Below are 14,595 nucleotides of genomic sequence, written 5' to 3'. Positions count from 1 at the left end.
CCAAGGAAGAGTAGTGCATACAAGACGAGCCAGGAATCTCACAGAACTGGAAGACAAGCCAGGAATCTCACAGAACTGGAAGACAAGCCAGGAATCTCACAGAACTGGAAGACAAGCCAGGAATCTCACAGAACTGGAAGACGAGCCAGGAATCTCACAGAACTGGAAGACAAGTCAGGAATCTCACAGAACTGGAAGATGAGCCAGGAATCTCACAGAACTGGAAGACGAGCCAGGAATCTCACAGAACTGGAAGACGAGCCAGGAATCTCACAGAACTGGAAGACGAGCCAGGAATCTCACAGAACTGACGTCTCCAAAGAAGAATGGATGAAAATCCCTCAAACAACAATTGAAAGACTTTTGGCTGCTACAAAAAGCGTTTAGTGATACTTGCCAAAGGGGGCGCTACTAGCTACTAACCACGCAGGGCGCACATACTTTTGAATTGCACATTTTCTTTTCTTGTTGATTTTAAAATATAACATTACATTTTTATTTTTACGTAAAATACAAGGGAAATATGTCATCTGTAACTTTCTGCCTTATAGAGGTCATTTCATCCTCAACGTGTTTATCTGTTCACAATAACAGTAATTCAGGGGCGCCCAAACTTTTACATGGCATTGTGCAGGGGCAGGTTTTGGTTTTGTCTCCGGTGGTGGGGACACAGAGGGGAGAGGCTGAGCTTCTGCTCCAGGTCCCATCACAGGTCTCTAGGACTGTGAAGAATCCAGGCAGTGCAATATACACAATATACAGTGCATGACCCGCAGCGCCCCCTGCTGCACTTACTTAGACAAGGCCATCCCGCTGCCGTGCAGCACCTCGTTCACCTGGGTCAGGAGGATCCCGGCCTCCACTGTCACCTGCTTCTTATCTTTATCAATCTGGAGAAGGAGACACAGGAGAGAAATAAGAAAGGATGAGAATGGCAGAACGACTGACAACTACATCAACATCGTCACACACACCAAAAGTCAAATCTGCCAAAATTCTCATGACTGCACAAGATCAGTGCTCTCCTCTCCTGAAATACTCTGTGCTGCTGGGACCTGCTCCTTCCTCTAAGTATCTCTGTGTCCTGCTATAAGATCAGTGCTCTCCTCTCCTGAAATACTCTGTGCTGCTGGGACCTGCTCCTTCCTCTAAGTATCTCTGTGTCCTCCTATAAGATCAGTGCTCTCCTCTCCTGAAATACTCTGTGCTGCTGGGACCTGCTCCTTCCTCTAAGTATCTCTGTGTCCTCCTATAAGATCAGTGCTCTCCTCTCCTGAAATACTCTGTGCTGCTGGGACCTGCTCCTTCCTCTAAGTATCTCTGTGTCCTGCTATAAGATCAGTGCTCTCCTCTCCTGAAATACTCTGTGCTGCTGGGACCTGCTCCTTCCTCTAAGTATCTCTGTGTCCTCCTATAAGATCAGCGCTCTCCTCTCCTGAAATACTCTGTGCTGCTGGGACCTGCTGCTTCCTCTAAGTATCTCTGTGTCCTCCTATAAGATCAGCGCTCTCCTCTCCTGAAATACTCTGTGCTGCTGGGACCTGCTCCTTCCTCTAAGTATCTCTGTGTCCTCCTATAAGATCAGCGCTCTCCTCTCCTGAAATACTCTGTGCTGCTGGGACCTGCTCCTTCCTCTAAGTATCTCTGTGTCCTCCTATAAGATCAGCGCTCTCCTCTCCTGAAATACTCTGTGCTGCTGGGTCCTGCTGCTTCCTCTATGTATCTCTGTGTCCTCCTATAAGATCAGCGCTCTCCTCTCCTGAAATACTCTGTGCTGCTGGGACCTGCTGCTTCCTCTAAGTATCTCTGTGTCCTCCTATAAGATCAGCGCTCTCCTCTCCTGAAATACTCTGTGCTGCTGGGACCTGCTCCTTCCTCTAAGTATCTCTGTGTCCTCCTATAAGATCAGCGCTCTCCTCTCCTGAAATACTCTGTGCTGCTGGGACCTGCTCCTTCCTCTAAGTATCTCTGTGTCCTCCTATAAGATCAGCGCTCTCCTCTCCTGAAATACTCTGTGCTGCTTGGTCCTGCTGCTTCCTCTATGTATCTCTGTGTCCTCCTATAAGATCAGCGCTCTCCTCTCCTGAAATACTCTGTGCTGCTGGGACCTGCTCCTTCCTCTATGTATCTCTGTGACCTCCTATAAGATCAGCGCTCTCCTCTCCTGAAATACTCTGTGCTGCTGGGACCTGCTCCTTCCTCTAAGTATCTCTGTGTCCTCCTATAAGATCAGCGCTCTCCTCTCCTGAAATACTCTGTGCTGCTGGGACCTGCTCCTTCCTCTAAGTATCTCTGTGTCCTCCTATAAGATCAGTGCACTCCTCTCCTGAAATACTCTGTGCTGCTGGGACCTGGTCCTTCCTCTATGTATCTCTGTGACCTCCTATAAGATCAGCGCTCTCCTCTCCTGAAATACTCTGTGCTGCTATCTGTCCTCCCCCGCATCACATTGGATTTGATGACATGTCTAGAGGAGCGGTGCAGGACTCTCCATCTTGCTGATAATGCAGCAGCTGTTTCAGGCAATATGTGATTCTTTGTGAAGCCCCTTCAGTCCAGTACGACATCTGCCCGATTACGAGCCCCTGATTTTCCGCTGGCTGCGGCCGCTGAGTTTTGCAGCCTGCGTGTTAAGATAATAGCGGAAGCCTCAGGAGCGCAGTAACAGGCGTCACCTGCCTCCAAAGTGCCAGGAAGAAAAGTAATAAGACACAATGGTAGAAAAACAGCGAGGCCCCCCCCCCGCACCCACCACGGCGGGAAGCCGGTGCCACAAAGCAATGCTACCTATGGGATCAATATAACCCAAGTCTAAAATAACAACGAATTTCCTCACCTTAAAGAAGCCATTGCTCCATTCTAACATATCCGACAACCACTAATGGCCGCCATCACTATTCTTGGCGTGTCTGCAAAAGTAGCTCTAAACTAGACAGTGCTGAAAATTTAAAGAAACGCAGGGCGACAGTATCACACACTCTGCCCCCATCTGATATGTCCAAAAAAAAGAAAATATTTTCATCTTTTACATTTTAAAAATTACAAAAAAGGGAAGTGGGTCAATGCAAATAAGAGCCCCTGCATGACTGCAAAAGACCTTCAGGAAGATTCAGCAGACTCTGGAGTTGTGATACATTGTTCTACTGTTCAGAGACAGCTGCACAAATATGGTCTTCATGAAAGAGTCATCAGAAGAAAACCTCTCCTGCGTCCTCACCATAAAATTCAGCATCGGAAGTCTGCAAAAGAACATCTAAAGAAGCCTGATGAATTAAGGAAACAAGTCCTGTGGGCCGATGAGGTTAACATAGAACTCTCTGGCCACAATGATGAAAGAAATGTGTGTAATAAAAAGGGCACAGAATTTCAGGAGAAGAACATCTCACCAACCATTAAGCATGGGGGTGGATCAATCATGCTTTGGGGTTGTGTTGCAGCCAATGGAACAGGGAAGATTTTATGGGTAGAGGGAAGAATGGATTCAATGAAATGTAAACAAATTCTTGATGCAAACATAACACCATCTGTAAAAAAGATGAAGGAGAAACGAGAAGAAAAGAGGACGGCTTCTACAAATGGATAATGATCCTAAACACACGTCAAAATCCACAATAGACGACCTCAAAAGGCGCAAGCTGAAGATTTTACAATGGCCGTGGCTAGACCTCAAAAGAGCAGTGCATGCAAGACGAGCCGGGAATCTCACAGAACTGGAAGACATCTCCAAGAACAATGCATGCAAGATGAGCCAGGAATCTCACAGAACTGGAAGACATCTCCAAGAACAATGCATGCAAGATGAGCCAGGAATCTCACAGAACTGGAAAACGTCTCCAAGAGCAGTGCATGCAAGATGAGCCAGAAATCTCACAGATCTGGAAGACGTCTCCAAGGAAGAGCAGTGCATACAAGATAAGCCAGGAATGTCACAGAACTGGAAGACGTCTCCAAGGAAGAGCAATGCATTCAAGACGAGCCAGGAATCTCACAGATCTGGAAGACGTCTCCAAGGAAGAGCAGTGCATGCAAGACGAGCCAGGAATCTCACAGAACTGGAAGACGTCGCCAAGTAAGAGCAGTGCATGCAAGACGAACTGGGAATATTACAGAACTGGAAGACGTCTCCAAGTAAGAGCAGTGCATGCAAGAAGAGCTGTGAATCCCACAGATCTGGAAGACGTCTCCAAGGAAGAGCAGTGCATGCAAGACGAGCCAGGAATCTCACAAAACTGGACGATGTCTCCAACTAAGAGCAGAGAATGCAAGACGAGTCAGGAATCTCACAGAACTGGAAGATGTCTCCAAGGAAGAGCAGTGCATGCAAAACGAGCCAGGAATCTCACAGAACTGGAAGACGTCTCCACGTAAGAGCAGTTCATGCAAGACGAACTGGGAATATCACAGCAGAACTGGAAGATGTCTCCAAGTAAGAGCAGTGCATGCAAGACGAACTGGGAATATCACAGAACTGGAAGATGTCTCCAAGTAAGAGCAGTGCATGCAAGAAGAGCCATGTATCTCACAGAACTGGAAGACGTCTCCAAGGAAGAGCAGTGCATGCAAGACGAGCCAGGAATCTCACAGATCTGGAAGACGTCTCCAAGGAAGAGCAGTGCATGCAAGACGAGCCAGGAATCTCACAGAACTGGAAGACGTCGCCAAGTAAGAGCAGTGCATGCAAGCCGAGCCGGGAATCTCGCAGAACTGGAAGACGTCTCCAAGGAAGAGCAGTGCATGCAAGACGAGCCAGGAATCTCACAGAACTGGAAGACGTCTCCAAGTAAGAGCAGAGAATGCAAGACGAGCCGGGAATCTCACAGAACTGGAAGACGTCTCAAAGTAAGAGCAGAGAATGCAAGACGAGCCGGGAATCTCACAGAACTGGAAGACGTCTCCAAGGAAGAGCAGTGTATGCAAGACGAGCCAGGAATCTCACAGAACTGGAACATATATCCAAGTAAGAGCAGTGTATACAAGACGAGCCAGAAATCTCACAGATCGGGAAGATGTCTCCAAGGAAGAGTAGTGCATACAAGATGAGCCAGGAATCTCACAGAACTGGAAGATGAGCCAGGAATCTCACAGCACTGGAAGACGTCTCCAAGGAAGAATGGAGGAAAATCCCGCAAACAAGAAGTGAAAGACTCTTGGCTGCTACAAAGAGCATTTTCAATCTGTGATACTTGCCAAAGAGGGTTCTACTAGCTACTAGCCATGCAGGGTGCACATACTTTTGCATGGGCCCATTTTCCATTTTTGTTAATTTTAAAATATAAAAGATGAAAATAAATATTTTTTTGGCCCAAAATAGAAATGCAATGTGTCATCTATAACTTCTGCCTTTTACAGATCAGTCCATCTTAAACTTGCTTAACTGTTCACAATAACAGTAATTTTTGCCAGGGGTGTCGAAACTTTTGCAAGTCACTATTTAATAGTAGATGTTATTTTTTATGGAGTCTGTAGAACTATTGTTTAATTACTTTGCTAGTTTCCTTTCAAATTATATTATGTATCAGTAGCAATAGGAGGTGACTGGCCCTTTAAGGGTTGGATATTTATGAGACTTCCACCTCAGTCCATCCGTTCAGTGGAACTGTCGGCGTCAGTGAAGCAGAAGGCAATCTGTGTGCCAGCGTGTGTCCTGCGGAGCCGCCGGGCAGGAGATCTGCTCCGCTGTGCACCGCAAAAAATCCGCTTACTGTTACTTTTACAACTTTGTCGCCGCTAATCAGAAATCTTGGCGCGTCCTGAACTACAGAATCCGGAGCAATGTCATCCGGTCACTACATGACGACAAGCTGCTTAGATGATCCGCAGCACAATGTGGACCCCTTTAATTTAGGTTTCACCCCAGTTCCCTGCACCCCTCTTCTGATTCACAGCACGAGATCCCCAGCACAGTATAATGACGATATTCTTTATACTTGCAGCCACCACTAGAGGGAGCTCTCTGCATGTGGATTAATACAGCTTTTCTCAGCTTCAGGCAGATGTTTATGAGGCTGTGATTCCAGCTCTGCAGTGAATGGAGGACATTATATGGTAGTACTGAGCAGTGAGGCTGTCATTCCAGCTCTGCAGTGAATGGAGGAAATTATACGGTAGTACTGAGCAGTGAGGCTGTGATTCCAGCTCTGCAGTGAATGGAGGACATTATACGGTAGTACTGAGCAGTGAGGCTGTGATTCCAGCTCTGCAGTGAATGGAGGACATTATATGGTAGTACTGAGCAGTGAGGCTGTGATTCCAGCTCTGCAGTGAATGGAGGACATTATATGGTAGTACTGAGCAGTGAGGCTGTGATTCCAGCTCTGCAGTGAATGGAGGACATTATATGGTAGTACTGAGCAGTGAGGCTGTGAATCCAGCTCTGCAGTGAATGGAGGACATTATATGGTAGCATTGAGCAGTGAAGCTGTGAATCCAGCTCTGGAGGGAATGGAGGACATTATACGGTAGTACTGAGCAGTGAGGCTGTAAATCCAGCTCTGGAGTGAATGGAGCATATTAAATAGTAGTACTGAGCAGTGAAGCTGTGAATACAGCTCTGCAGTGAATGGAGGACATTATACGCTAGTACTGAACAGTGAGGCTGTGAATCCAGCTGTGGAGGAAATGGAGAACATTATACGGTAGGACTGAACAGTGAGGCTGTGAATCCAGCTCTGGAGGAAATGGAGGACATTATACGGTAGGACTGAACAGTGAGGCTGTGATTCCAGCTCTGCAGTGAATAGAGGACATTATATGGTAGTAGTGAGCAGTGAAACTGTGAATCCAGCTCTGCAGTGAATGGAGGACAACATATGGTAGGACTGAACAGTGAGGCTGTGAATCCAGCTCTAGAGGGAATGGGGGACGTTATATGGTAGTACTGAGCAGTGAGGCTGTGAATAGAGCACTGCAGTGAATGGAGGACATTATACGGTAGTACTGAGCAGTGAGGCTGTGAATCCAGCTCTGCAGTGAATGGAGGACATTATACGGTAGTACTGAGCAGTGAGGCTGTACGATAGTACTGAGCAGTGAGGCTGTGATTCCAGCTCTGCAGTGAATGGAGGACATTATACGGTAGTACGGAGCAGTGAATCTGTGAATCCAGCTCTGGAGGGAATGGAGGACATTATACGGTAGTACTGAGCAGTGAATCTGTGAATCCAGCTCTGGAGGGAATGGAGGACATTATATGGTAGTACTGAGCAGTGAGGCTGTGAATCCAGCTCTGGAGGGAATGGAGGACATTATAAAGCTGTACTGAGCAGTGAGGCTGTGAATCCAGCTCTGCAGTGAATGGAGGACATTATACGGTAGTACTGAGCAGTGAATCTGTGAATCCAGCTCTGGAGGGAATGGAGGACATTATACAGTAGTATTGAGCAGTGAAGCTTTGATTCCAGCTCTGGAGGGAATGGAGGACATTATACGGTGGTACTGAGCAGTGAATCTGTGAATCCAGCTCTGCTGTGAATGTAGGACATTATACGGTAGTACTGAGCAGTGAATCTGTGAATCCAGCTCTGGAGGACATTATACGGCAGTACTGAGCAGTGAAGCTGTGAATCCAGCTCTGCAGTGAATGGAGGACATTACACGGTAGTACAGAGCAGTGAGGCTGTGAATCCAGCTCTGCAATGAAAGGAGGACATTATATGGTAGTACTGAGCAGTAAAGCTGTGAATCCAGCTCTGCAGTGAATGGAGGATATTATACAGTAGTACTGAGCAGTGAGGCTGTGAATCCAGCTCTGCAGTGATAGGAGGACATTATACGTTAGTACTGAGCAGTGAGACTGTGAATCCAGCTCTGGAGGGAATGGAGGACATTATACGGTAGTACTGAGCAGTGAGACTGTGAATCCAGCTCTGCAGTGAATGGAGGACATTATATGGTAGTACTGAGCAGTGAGGCTGTACGGTAGTACTGAGCAGTGAGGCTGTGATTCCAGCTCTGCAGGGAATGGAGGACATTATATGGTAGTACTGAGCAGTGAGGCTGTGAATCCAGCTCTGCAGGGAATGGAGGACATTATACGGTAGTACTGAGCAGTGAAGCTGTGAATCCAGCTCTGCAGTGAATGGAGGACATTATACGGTAGTACTGAGCAGTGAATCTGTGAATCCAGCTCTGAAGAAAATAGAGGACATTATACGGTAGTACTGAGCAGTGAAGCTGTGAATCCAGCTCTGCAGTGAATGGAGGACAATATACGGTAGTACTGAGCAGTGAGGCTGTGAATCCAGCTCTGCAGTGAATGGAGGACATTATATGGTAGTATTGAACAGTGAAGCTGTGAATCCAGCTCTGCAGTGAATGGAGGACATTATATGGTAGTACTGAGCAGTGAAGTTGTGAATCCAGCTCTGCAGTGAATAGAGGACATTATATGGTAGTACTGAGCAGTAAAGCTGTGAATACAGCTCTGCAGTGAATGGAGGACATTATACAGTAGTACTGAGCAGTGAGGCTGTGAATCCAGCGTTGCAGGGAATGGAGGACATTATACGGTAGTACTGAACAGTGAGGCTGTGAATCCAGCTCTGCAGTGAATGGAGGATATTATACAGTAGTACTGAGCAGTGAGGCTGTGAATCCAGCTCTGCAGTGAATGGAGGACATTATATGGTAGTATTGAGCAGTGAAGCTGTGAATCCAGCTCTGCAGTGAATGGAGGACATTATATGGTAGTACTGAGCAGTGAAGCTGTGAATCCAGCTCTGCAGTGATAGGAGACCATTATACGGTAGTACTGAGCAGTGAATCTGTGAATCCAGCTCTGGAGGGAATGGAGGACATTATACGGCAGTACTGAGCAGTGAAGCTGTGAATCCAGCTCTGCAGTAAATGGAGGACATTATACGGTAGTACTAGGCAGTGAAGCTGTGAATCCAGCTCTGCAGTGAATGGAGGACATTACACGGTAGTACTGAGCAGTGAGGCTGTGAATCCAGCTCTGCAGTGAAAGGAGGACATTATATGGTAGTACTGAGCAGTAAAGCTGTGAATCCAGCTCTGCAGTGAATGGAGGACATTATATGGTAGTACTGAGCAGTGAGGCTGTGAATCCAGCTCTGCAGTGATAGGAGGACATTATACGTTAGTACTGAGCAGTGAGACTGTGAATCCAGCTCTGCAGTGATAGGAGGACATTATACGGTAGTACTGAGCAGTGAAGCTGTGAATTCAGCTCTGCAGTGAATGGAGGACATTATATGGTAGTACTGAGCAGTAAAGCTGTGAATACAGCTCTGCAGTGAATGGAGGACATTATACAGTAGTACTGAGCAGTGAGGCTGTGAATCCAGCTTTGCAGGGAATGGAGGACATTATACGGTAGTACTGAACAGTGAGGCTGTGAATCCAGCTCTGCAGTGAATGGAGGATATTATACAGTAGTACTGAGCAGTGAGGCTGTGAATCCAGCTCTGCAGTGAATGGAGGACATTATATGGTAGTATTGAGCAGTGAAGCTGTGAATCAAGCTCTGCAGTGAATGGAGGACATTATATGGTAGTACTGAGCAGTGAAGCTGTGAATCCAGCTCTGCAGTGAATGGAGGACATTATAGCAGTGAAGCTGTGAATCCAGCTCTGCAGTGATCGGAGGACATTATACGGTAGTACTGAGCAGTGAATCTGTGAATCCAGCTCTGGAGGGAATGGATGACATTATACAGCTGTAGTGAGCAGTGAGGCTGTGAATCCAGCTCTGCAGTGAATGGAGGACATTATACGGTAGTACTGAGCAGTAAAGCTGTGAATCCAGCTCTGCAGGGAATGGAGGACATTATACGGTAGCACTGAGCAGTGAGGCTGTGAATGCAGCTCTGCAGTGAATGGAGGACATTATACGGTAGTACTGAGCAGTAAATCTGTGAATACAGCTCTGCAGTGAATGGAGGACAATATACGGTAGTACTGAGCAGTAAAGCTGTGAATCCAGTTCTGCAGTGAATGGAGGACATTATATGGTAGTACTGAGCAGTAAAGCTGTGAATCCAGCTCTGCAGTGAATGGAGGACATTATATGGTAGTATTGAGCAGTGAGGCTGTGAATACAGCTCTGCAGTGAATGGAGGACAATATACGGTAGTACTGAGCAGTGAAGCTGTGAATACAGCTCTGCAGTGAATGGAGGACAATATACGGTAGTACTGATTAGTGAAGCTGTGAATACAGCTCTGCAGTGAATGGAGAACATTATACGGTAGTACTGAGCAGTGAAGCTGTGAATACAGCTCTGCAGTGAATGGAGGAAAATATACGGTAGTATTGAGCAGTGAATCTGTGAATCCAGCTCTGCAGTGAATGGAGGACATTATATGGTATTACTGAGCAGTGAAGTTGTGATTCCAGCTCTGCAGTGAATGGAGGACATTATACAATAGTATTGAGCAGTGAAGCTGTGATTCCAGCTCTGCAGTGAATGAAGGACATTATACGGTAGCACTGAGCAGTGAAGCTGTGAATCCAGCTCTGCAGTGAATGGAGGACATTATACGGTAGTACTGAGCAGTGAAGCTGTGAATACAGCTCTGCAGTGAATGGAGGACAATATACGGTAGTACTGAGCAGTGAGGCTGTGAATCCAGCTCTGCAGTGAATGGAGGACATTATATGGTAGTACTGAGCAGTAAAGCTGTGAATCCAGCTCTGCAGTGAATGGAGGACAATATACGGTAGTACTGAGCAGTGAAGCTGTGAATACAGCTCTGCAGTGAATGGAGGAAAATATACGGTAGTATTGAGCAGTGAGGCTGTGAATCCAGCTCTGCAGTGAATGGAGGACATTATATGGTAGTACTGAGCAGTGAAGTTGTGATTCCAGCTCTGCTGTGAATGGAGGACATTATACAGTAGCATTGAGCAGTGAAGCTGTGAATCCAGCTCTGCAGTGAATGGAGGACATTATATGGTAGTATTGAGCAGTGAAGCTGTGAATCCAGCTCTGCAGTGAATGGAGGACATTATATGGCAGTATTGAGCAGTGAAGCTGTGAATCCAGCTCTGCAATGAATGGAGGACATTATATGGTAGTACTGAGCAGTGAGGCTGTGAATCCAGCTCTGCAGTGAATGGAGGACATTATACAATAGTATTGAGCAGTGAAGCTGTGATTCCAGCTCTGCAGTGAATGAAGGACATTATACGGTAGCACTGAGCAGTGAAGCTGTGAATCCAGCTCTGCAGTGAATGGAGGACATTATACGGTAGTACTGAGCAGTGAAGCTGTGAATACAGCTCTGCAGTGAATGGAGGACAATATACGGTAGTACTGAGCAGTGAGGCTGTGAATCCAGCTCTGCAGTGAATGGAGGACATTATATGGTAGTACTGAGCAGTAAAGCGGTGAATCCAGCTCTGCAGTGAATGGAGGACAATATACGGTAGTACTGAGCAGTGAAGCTGTGAATACAGCTCTGCAGTGAATGGAGGACATTATACAGTAGTATTGAGCAGTGAAGCTGTGAATCCAGCTCTGCAATGAATGGAGGACATTATATGGTAGTATTGAGCAGTGAAGCTGTGAATACAGCTCTGCAGTGAATGGAGGACATTATACAGTAGTATTGAGCAGTGAAGCTGTGAATCCAGCTCTGCAATGAATGGAGGACATTATACGGTAGTACTGAGCAGGAAGGCTGTGAATCCAGCTCTTGAGTGAATGGAGGACATTATATGGTAGTATTGAGCTGTGAAGCTGTGAATACAGCTCTGCAGTGAATGGAGGACATTATATGGTAGTACTGAGCAGTGAAGCTGTGATTCTAGCTCTGCAGTGAATGGAGGGCATTATACAGTAGTATTGAGCAGTGAAGCTGTGAATCCAGCTCTGCAGTGAATGGAGGACATTATATGGTAGTATTGAGCAGTGAAGCTGTGAATCCAGCTCTGCAGTGAATGGAGGACATTATACGGTAGTACTGAGCAGTGAAGCTGTGAATCCAGCTCTGCAGTGAATGGAGGACATTATACGGTAGTAATGAGCAGTGAGGCTGTGAATCCAGCTCTGCAGTGAATGGAGGACATTATATGGTAGTATTGAGCAGTGAAGCTGTGAATCCAGCTCTGCAGTGAATGGAGGACATTATATGGTAGTATTGAGCAATGAAGCTGTGAATCCGGCTCTGCAGTGAATGGAGGACATTATTCGGTAGTACTGAGCAGTGAGGCTGTGAATCCAGCTCTGCAGTGAATGGAGGACATTTTATGGTAGTACTGAGCAGTGAGGCTGTGAATCCAGCTTTGCAGTGAATGGAGGACATTATATGGTAGTATTGAGCGTTGAGGCTGTGAATCTAGCTCTGCAGTGAATGGAGGACATTATATGGTAGTATTGAGCAGTGAGGCTGTGAATCCAGCTCTGCAGTGAATGGAGGACATTATACGGTAGTAATGAGCAGTGAGGCTGTGAATCCAGCTCTGCAGTGAATGGAGGACATTATATGGTAGTATTGAGCAATGAAGCTGTGAATCCGGCTCTGCAGTGAATGGAGGACATTATTCGGTAGTACTGAGCAGTGAGGCTGTGAATCCAGCTCTGCAGTGAATGGAGGACATTTTATGGTAGTACTGAGCAGTGAGGCTGTGAATCCAGCTTTGCAGTGAATGGAGGACATTATATGGTAGTATTGAGCAGTGAAGCTGTGAATCCAGCTCTGCAGTGAATGGAGGACATTATATGGTAGTATTGAGCGTTGAGGCTGTGAATCTAGCTCTGCAGTGAATGGAGGACATTATATGGTAGTATTGAGCAGTGAGGCTGTGAATCCAGCTCTGCAGTGAATGGAGGACATTATATGGTAGTACTGAGCAGTGAAGCTGTGAATCCAGCTCTGGAGTGAATGGAGGACATTATATGGTAGTATTGAGCAGTGAGGCTGTGAATCTAGCTCTGCAGTGAATGGAGGACATTATATGGTATTACTGAGCAGTGAAGCTGTGAATCCAGTACTAGGGATGTTATAGAACACTAGAAACTATCAGCATGGAGGACAATATACTGCAGTACTGAGAACCAGAGCCCGATTTAAGATATTGGTGGCCCGGGGCCCATTTTGGAGGGAGGCCCATTTTTCAAGGTGTTACATTATGTAACAGAAAATGAAACGAACGCAAGTTTATTTACAACAATTATTTACGCAGAGTAATTCAGTAATCCCCCATGGTGGTAAATGACCTCATCCTGATTAATGTACCCCATCCTGGCATGTTTCCCCATTCCGGTAAATGTACCCCCATCCTTCAATGTTTTCCCCCATCCCGGTAAATGTACCCCCATCCTTCCATGTTTTCCCCCATCCTGGTAAATGTACCCCCATCCTTCCATGTTTCCCCCATCCATCCATGTTTTCCCCATCCTTCCATGTTTTCCCCCATCCTGCCATGTTTTCCCCCATTCTTCTATGTTTCCCCCATCCTTTCATGTTTTCCCTCATCCTTCCATCTTTTCTCCATCCTTCCATGTTTCCCCCTCCTTCCATGTTTTACCCCATCTTTCCATGTTTTACCCCATCCTTCCATGTTTTCTCCCATCCTTCATGTTTTCCCCCATCCTTACATGTTTTCCCCATCCTTACATGTTTTACCCCATCCTTATATGTTTTCCCCCATCCTTCCATGATTCCCCCATCCTTACATGTTTTCCCCCATCCTTCCATGTTTTTCCCCATCCTTCCATGTTTTATCCCATCCTTCCATGTTTCCCCCATCCTTCCATGTTTCCCCCTTCCTTCCATGTTTTCCCCCATCCTTCCATGTTTTACCCCATCCTTCCATGTTTCCCCCATCCTTCCATGTTTCCCTCATCCTTCCATGTTTCCCCCATCCTTCCATGTTTTCCCATCCTTCCATGTTTTCCCCATCCTTTCATGTTTCCCCCATCCTTCCATGTTTCCCCCCATCCTTCCATGTTTTCCCATCCTTCCATGTTTTCCCCATCCTTCCATGTTTCCCCCATCCTTCCATGTTTCCCATCCTTCCATGTTTCCCCATCCTACCATGTTTCCCCCATCCTTCCATGTTTCCCATCCTTCCATGTTTCCCCATCCTACCATGTTTCCCCCATCCTTTCATGTTTCCCCCATCCTTCCATGTTTCCCCCATCCTTCCATGTTTTCCCATCTGTCCATGTTTCCCCATCCTTCCATGTTTTCCCCATCCTTCCATGTTTCCCCCATCCTTCCATGTTTTCCCCATCCTACCATGTTTCCCCCATCCTTCCATGTTTCCCCCATCCTGCCATGTTTTCCCCATCCTTCCATGTTTCCCCATCCTTCCATGTTTCCCCCATCCTTCCATGTTTCCCCCATCCTTCCATGTTTTCCCCTTCCTTCCATGTTTTCCCATCCTTCTATGTTTCCCCATCCTTCCATGTTTCCCCCATCCTTCCATGTTTCCCCCATCCTTCCATGTTTCCCCCATCCTTCCATGTTTTCCCCATCCTACCATGTTTCCCCCATCCTTCCATGTTTCCCCCATCCTTCCATGTGTCCCCCATCCTTCTATGTTTCCCCATCCTTCCATGTTTCCCCCATCCTTCCATGTTTTCCCCCATCCTTCCATGTTTTCCCCATCCTTCTATGTTTCCCCCATC

General features: G+C 46.6%; 1 protein-coding gene across 1 annotated transcript in view; it reads right to left on the bottom strand.

Annotated features, from left to right (window-relative positions):
- Positions 1-14,595, bottom strand: part of LOC142295770 (L-gulonolactone oxidase-like) — a 310,763-nt gene that overhangs the window by 150,053 nt on the left and 146,115 nt on the right. Inside the window, exon 4 of the mRNA XM_075338857.1 lies at positions 796-890. Within this exon, the coding sequence (XP_075194972.1) occupies positions 796-890 (95 nt within the window). The remainder of the gene's footprint in view (positions 1-795; positions 891-14,595) is intronic.

The sequence above is a fragment of the Anomaloglossus baeobatrachus genome, chromosome 3 (assembly GCF_048569485.1).
Source record: "Anomaloglossus baeobatrachus isolate aAnoBae1 chromosome 3, aAnoBae1.hap1, whole genome shotgun sequence".
Lineage (NCBI taxonomy): Eukaryota > Metazoa > Chordata > Amphibia > Anura > Aromobatidae > Anomaloglossus > Anomaloglossus baeobatrachus.
This window is presented reverse-complemented; position numbering and strand designations above follow the sequence as displayed.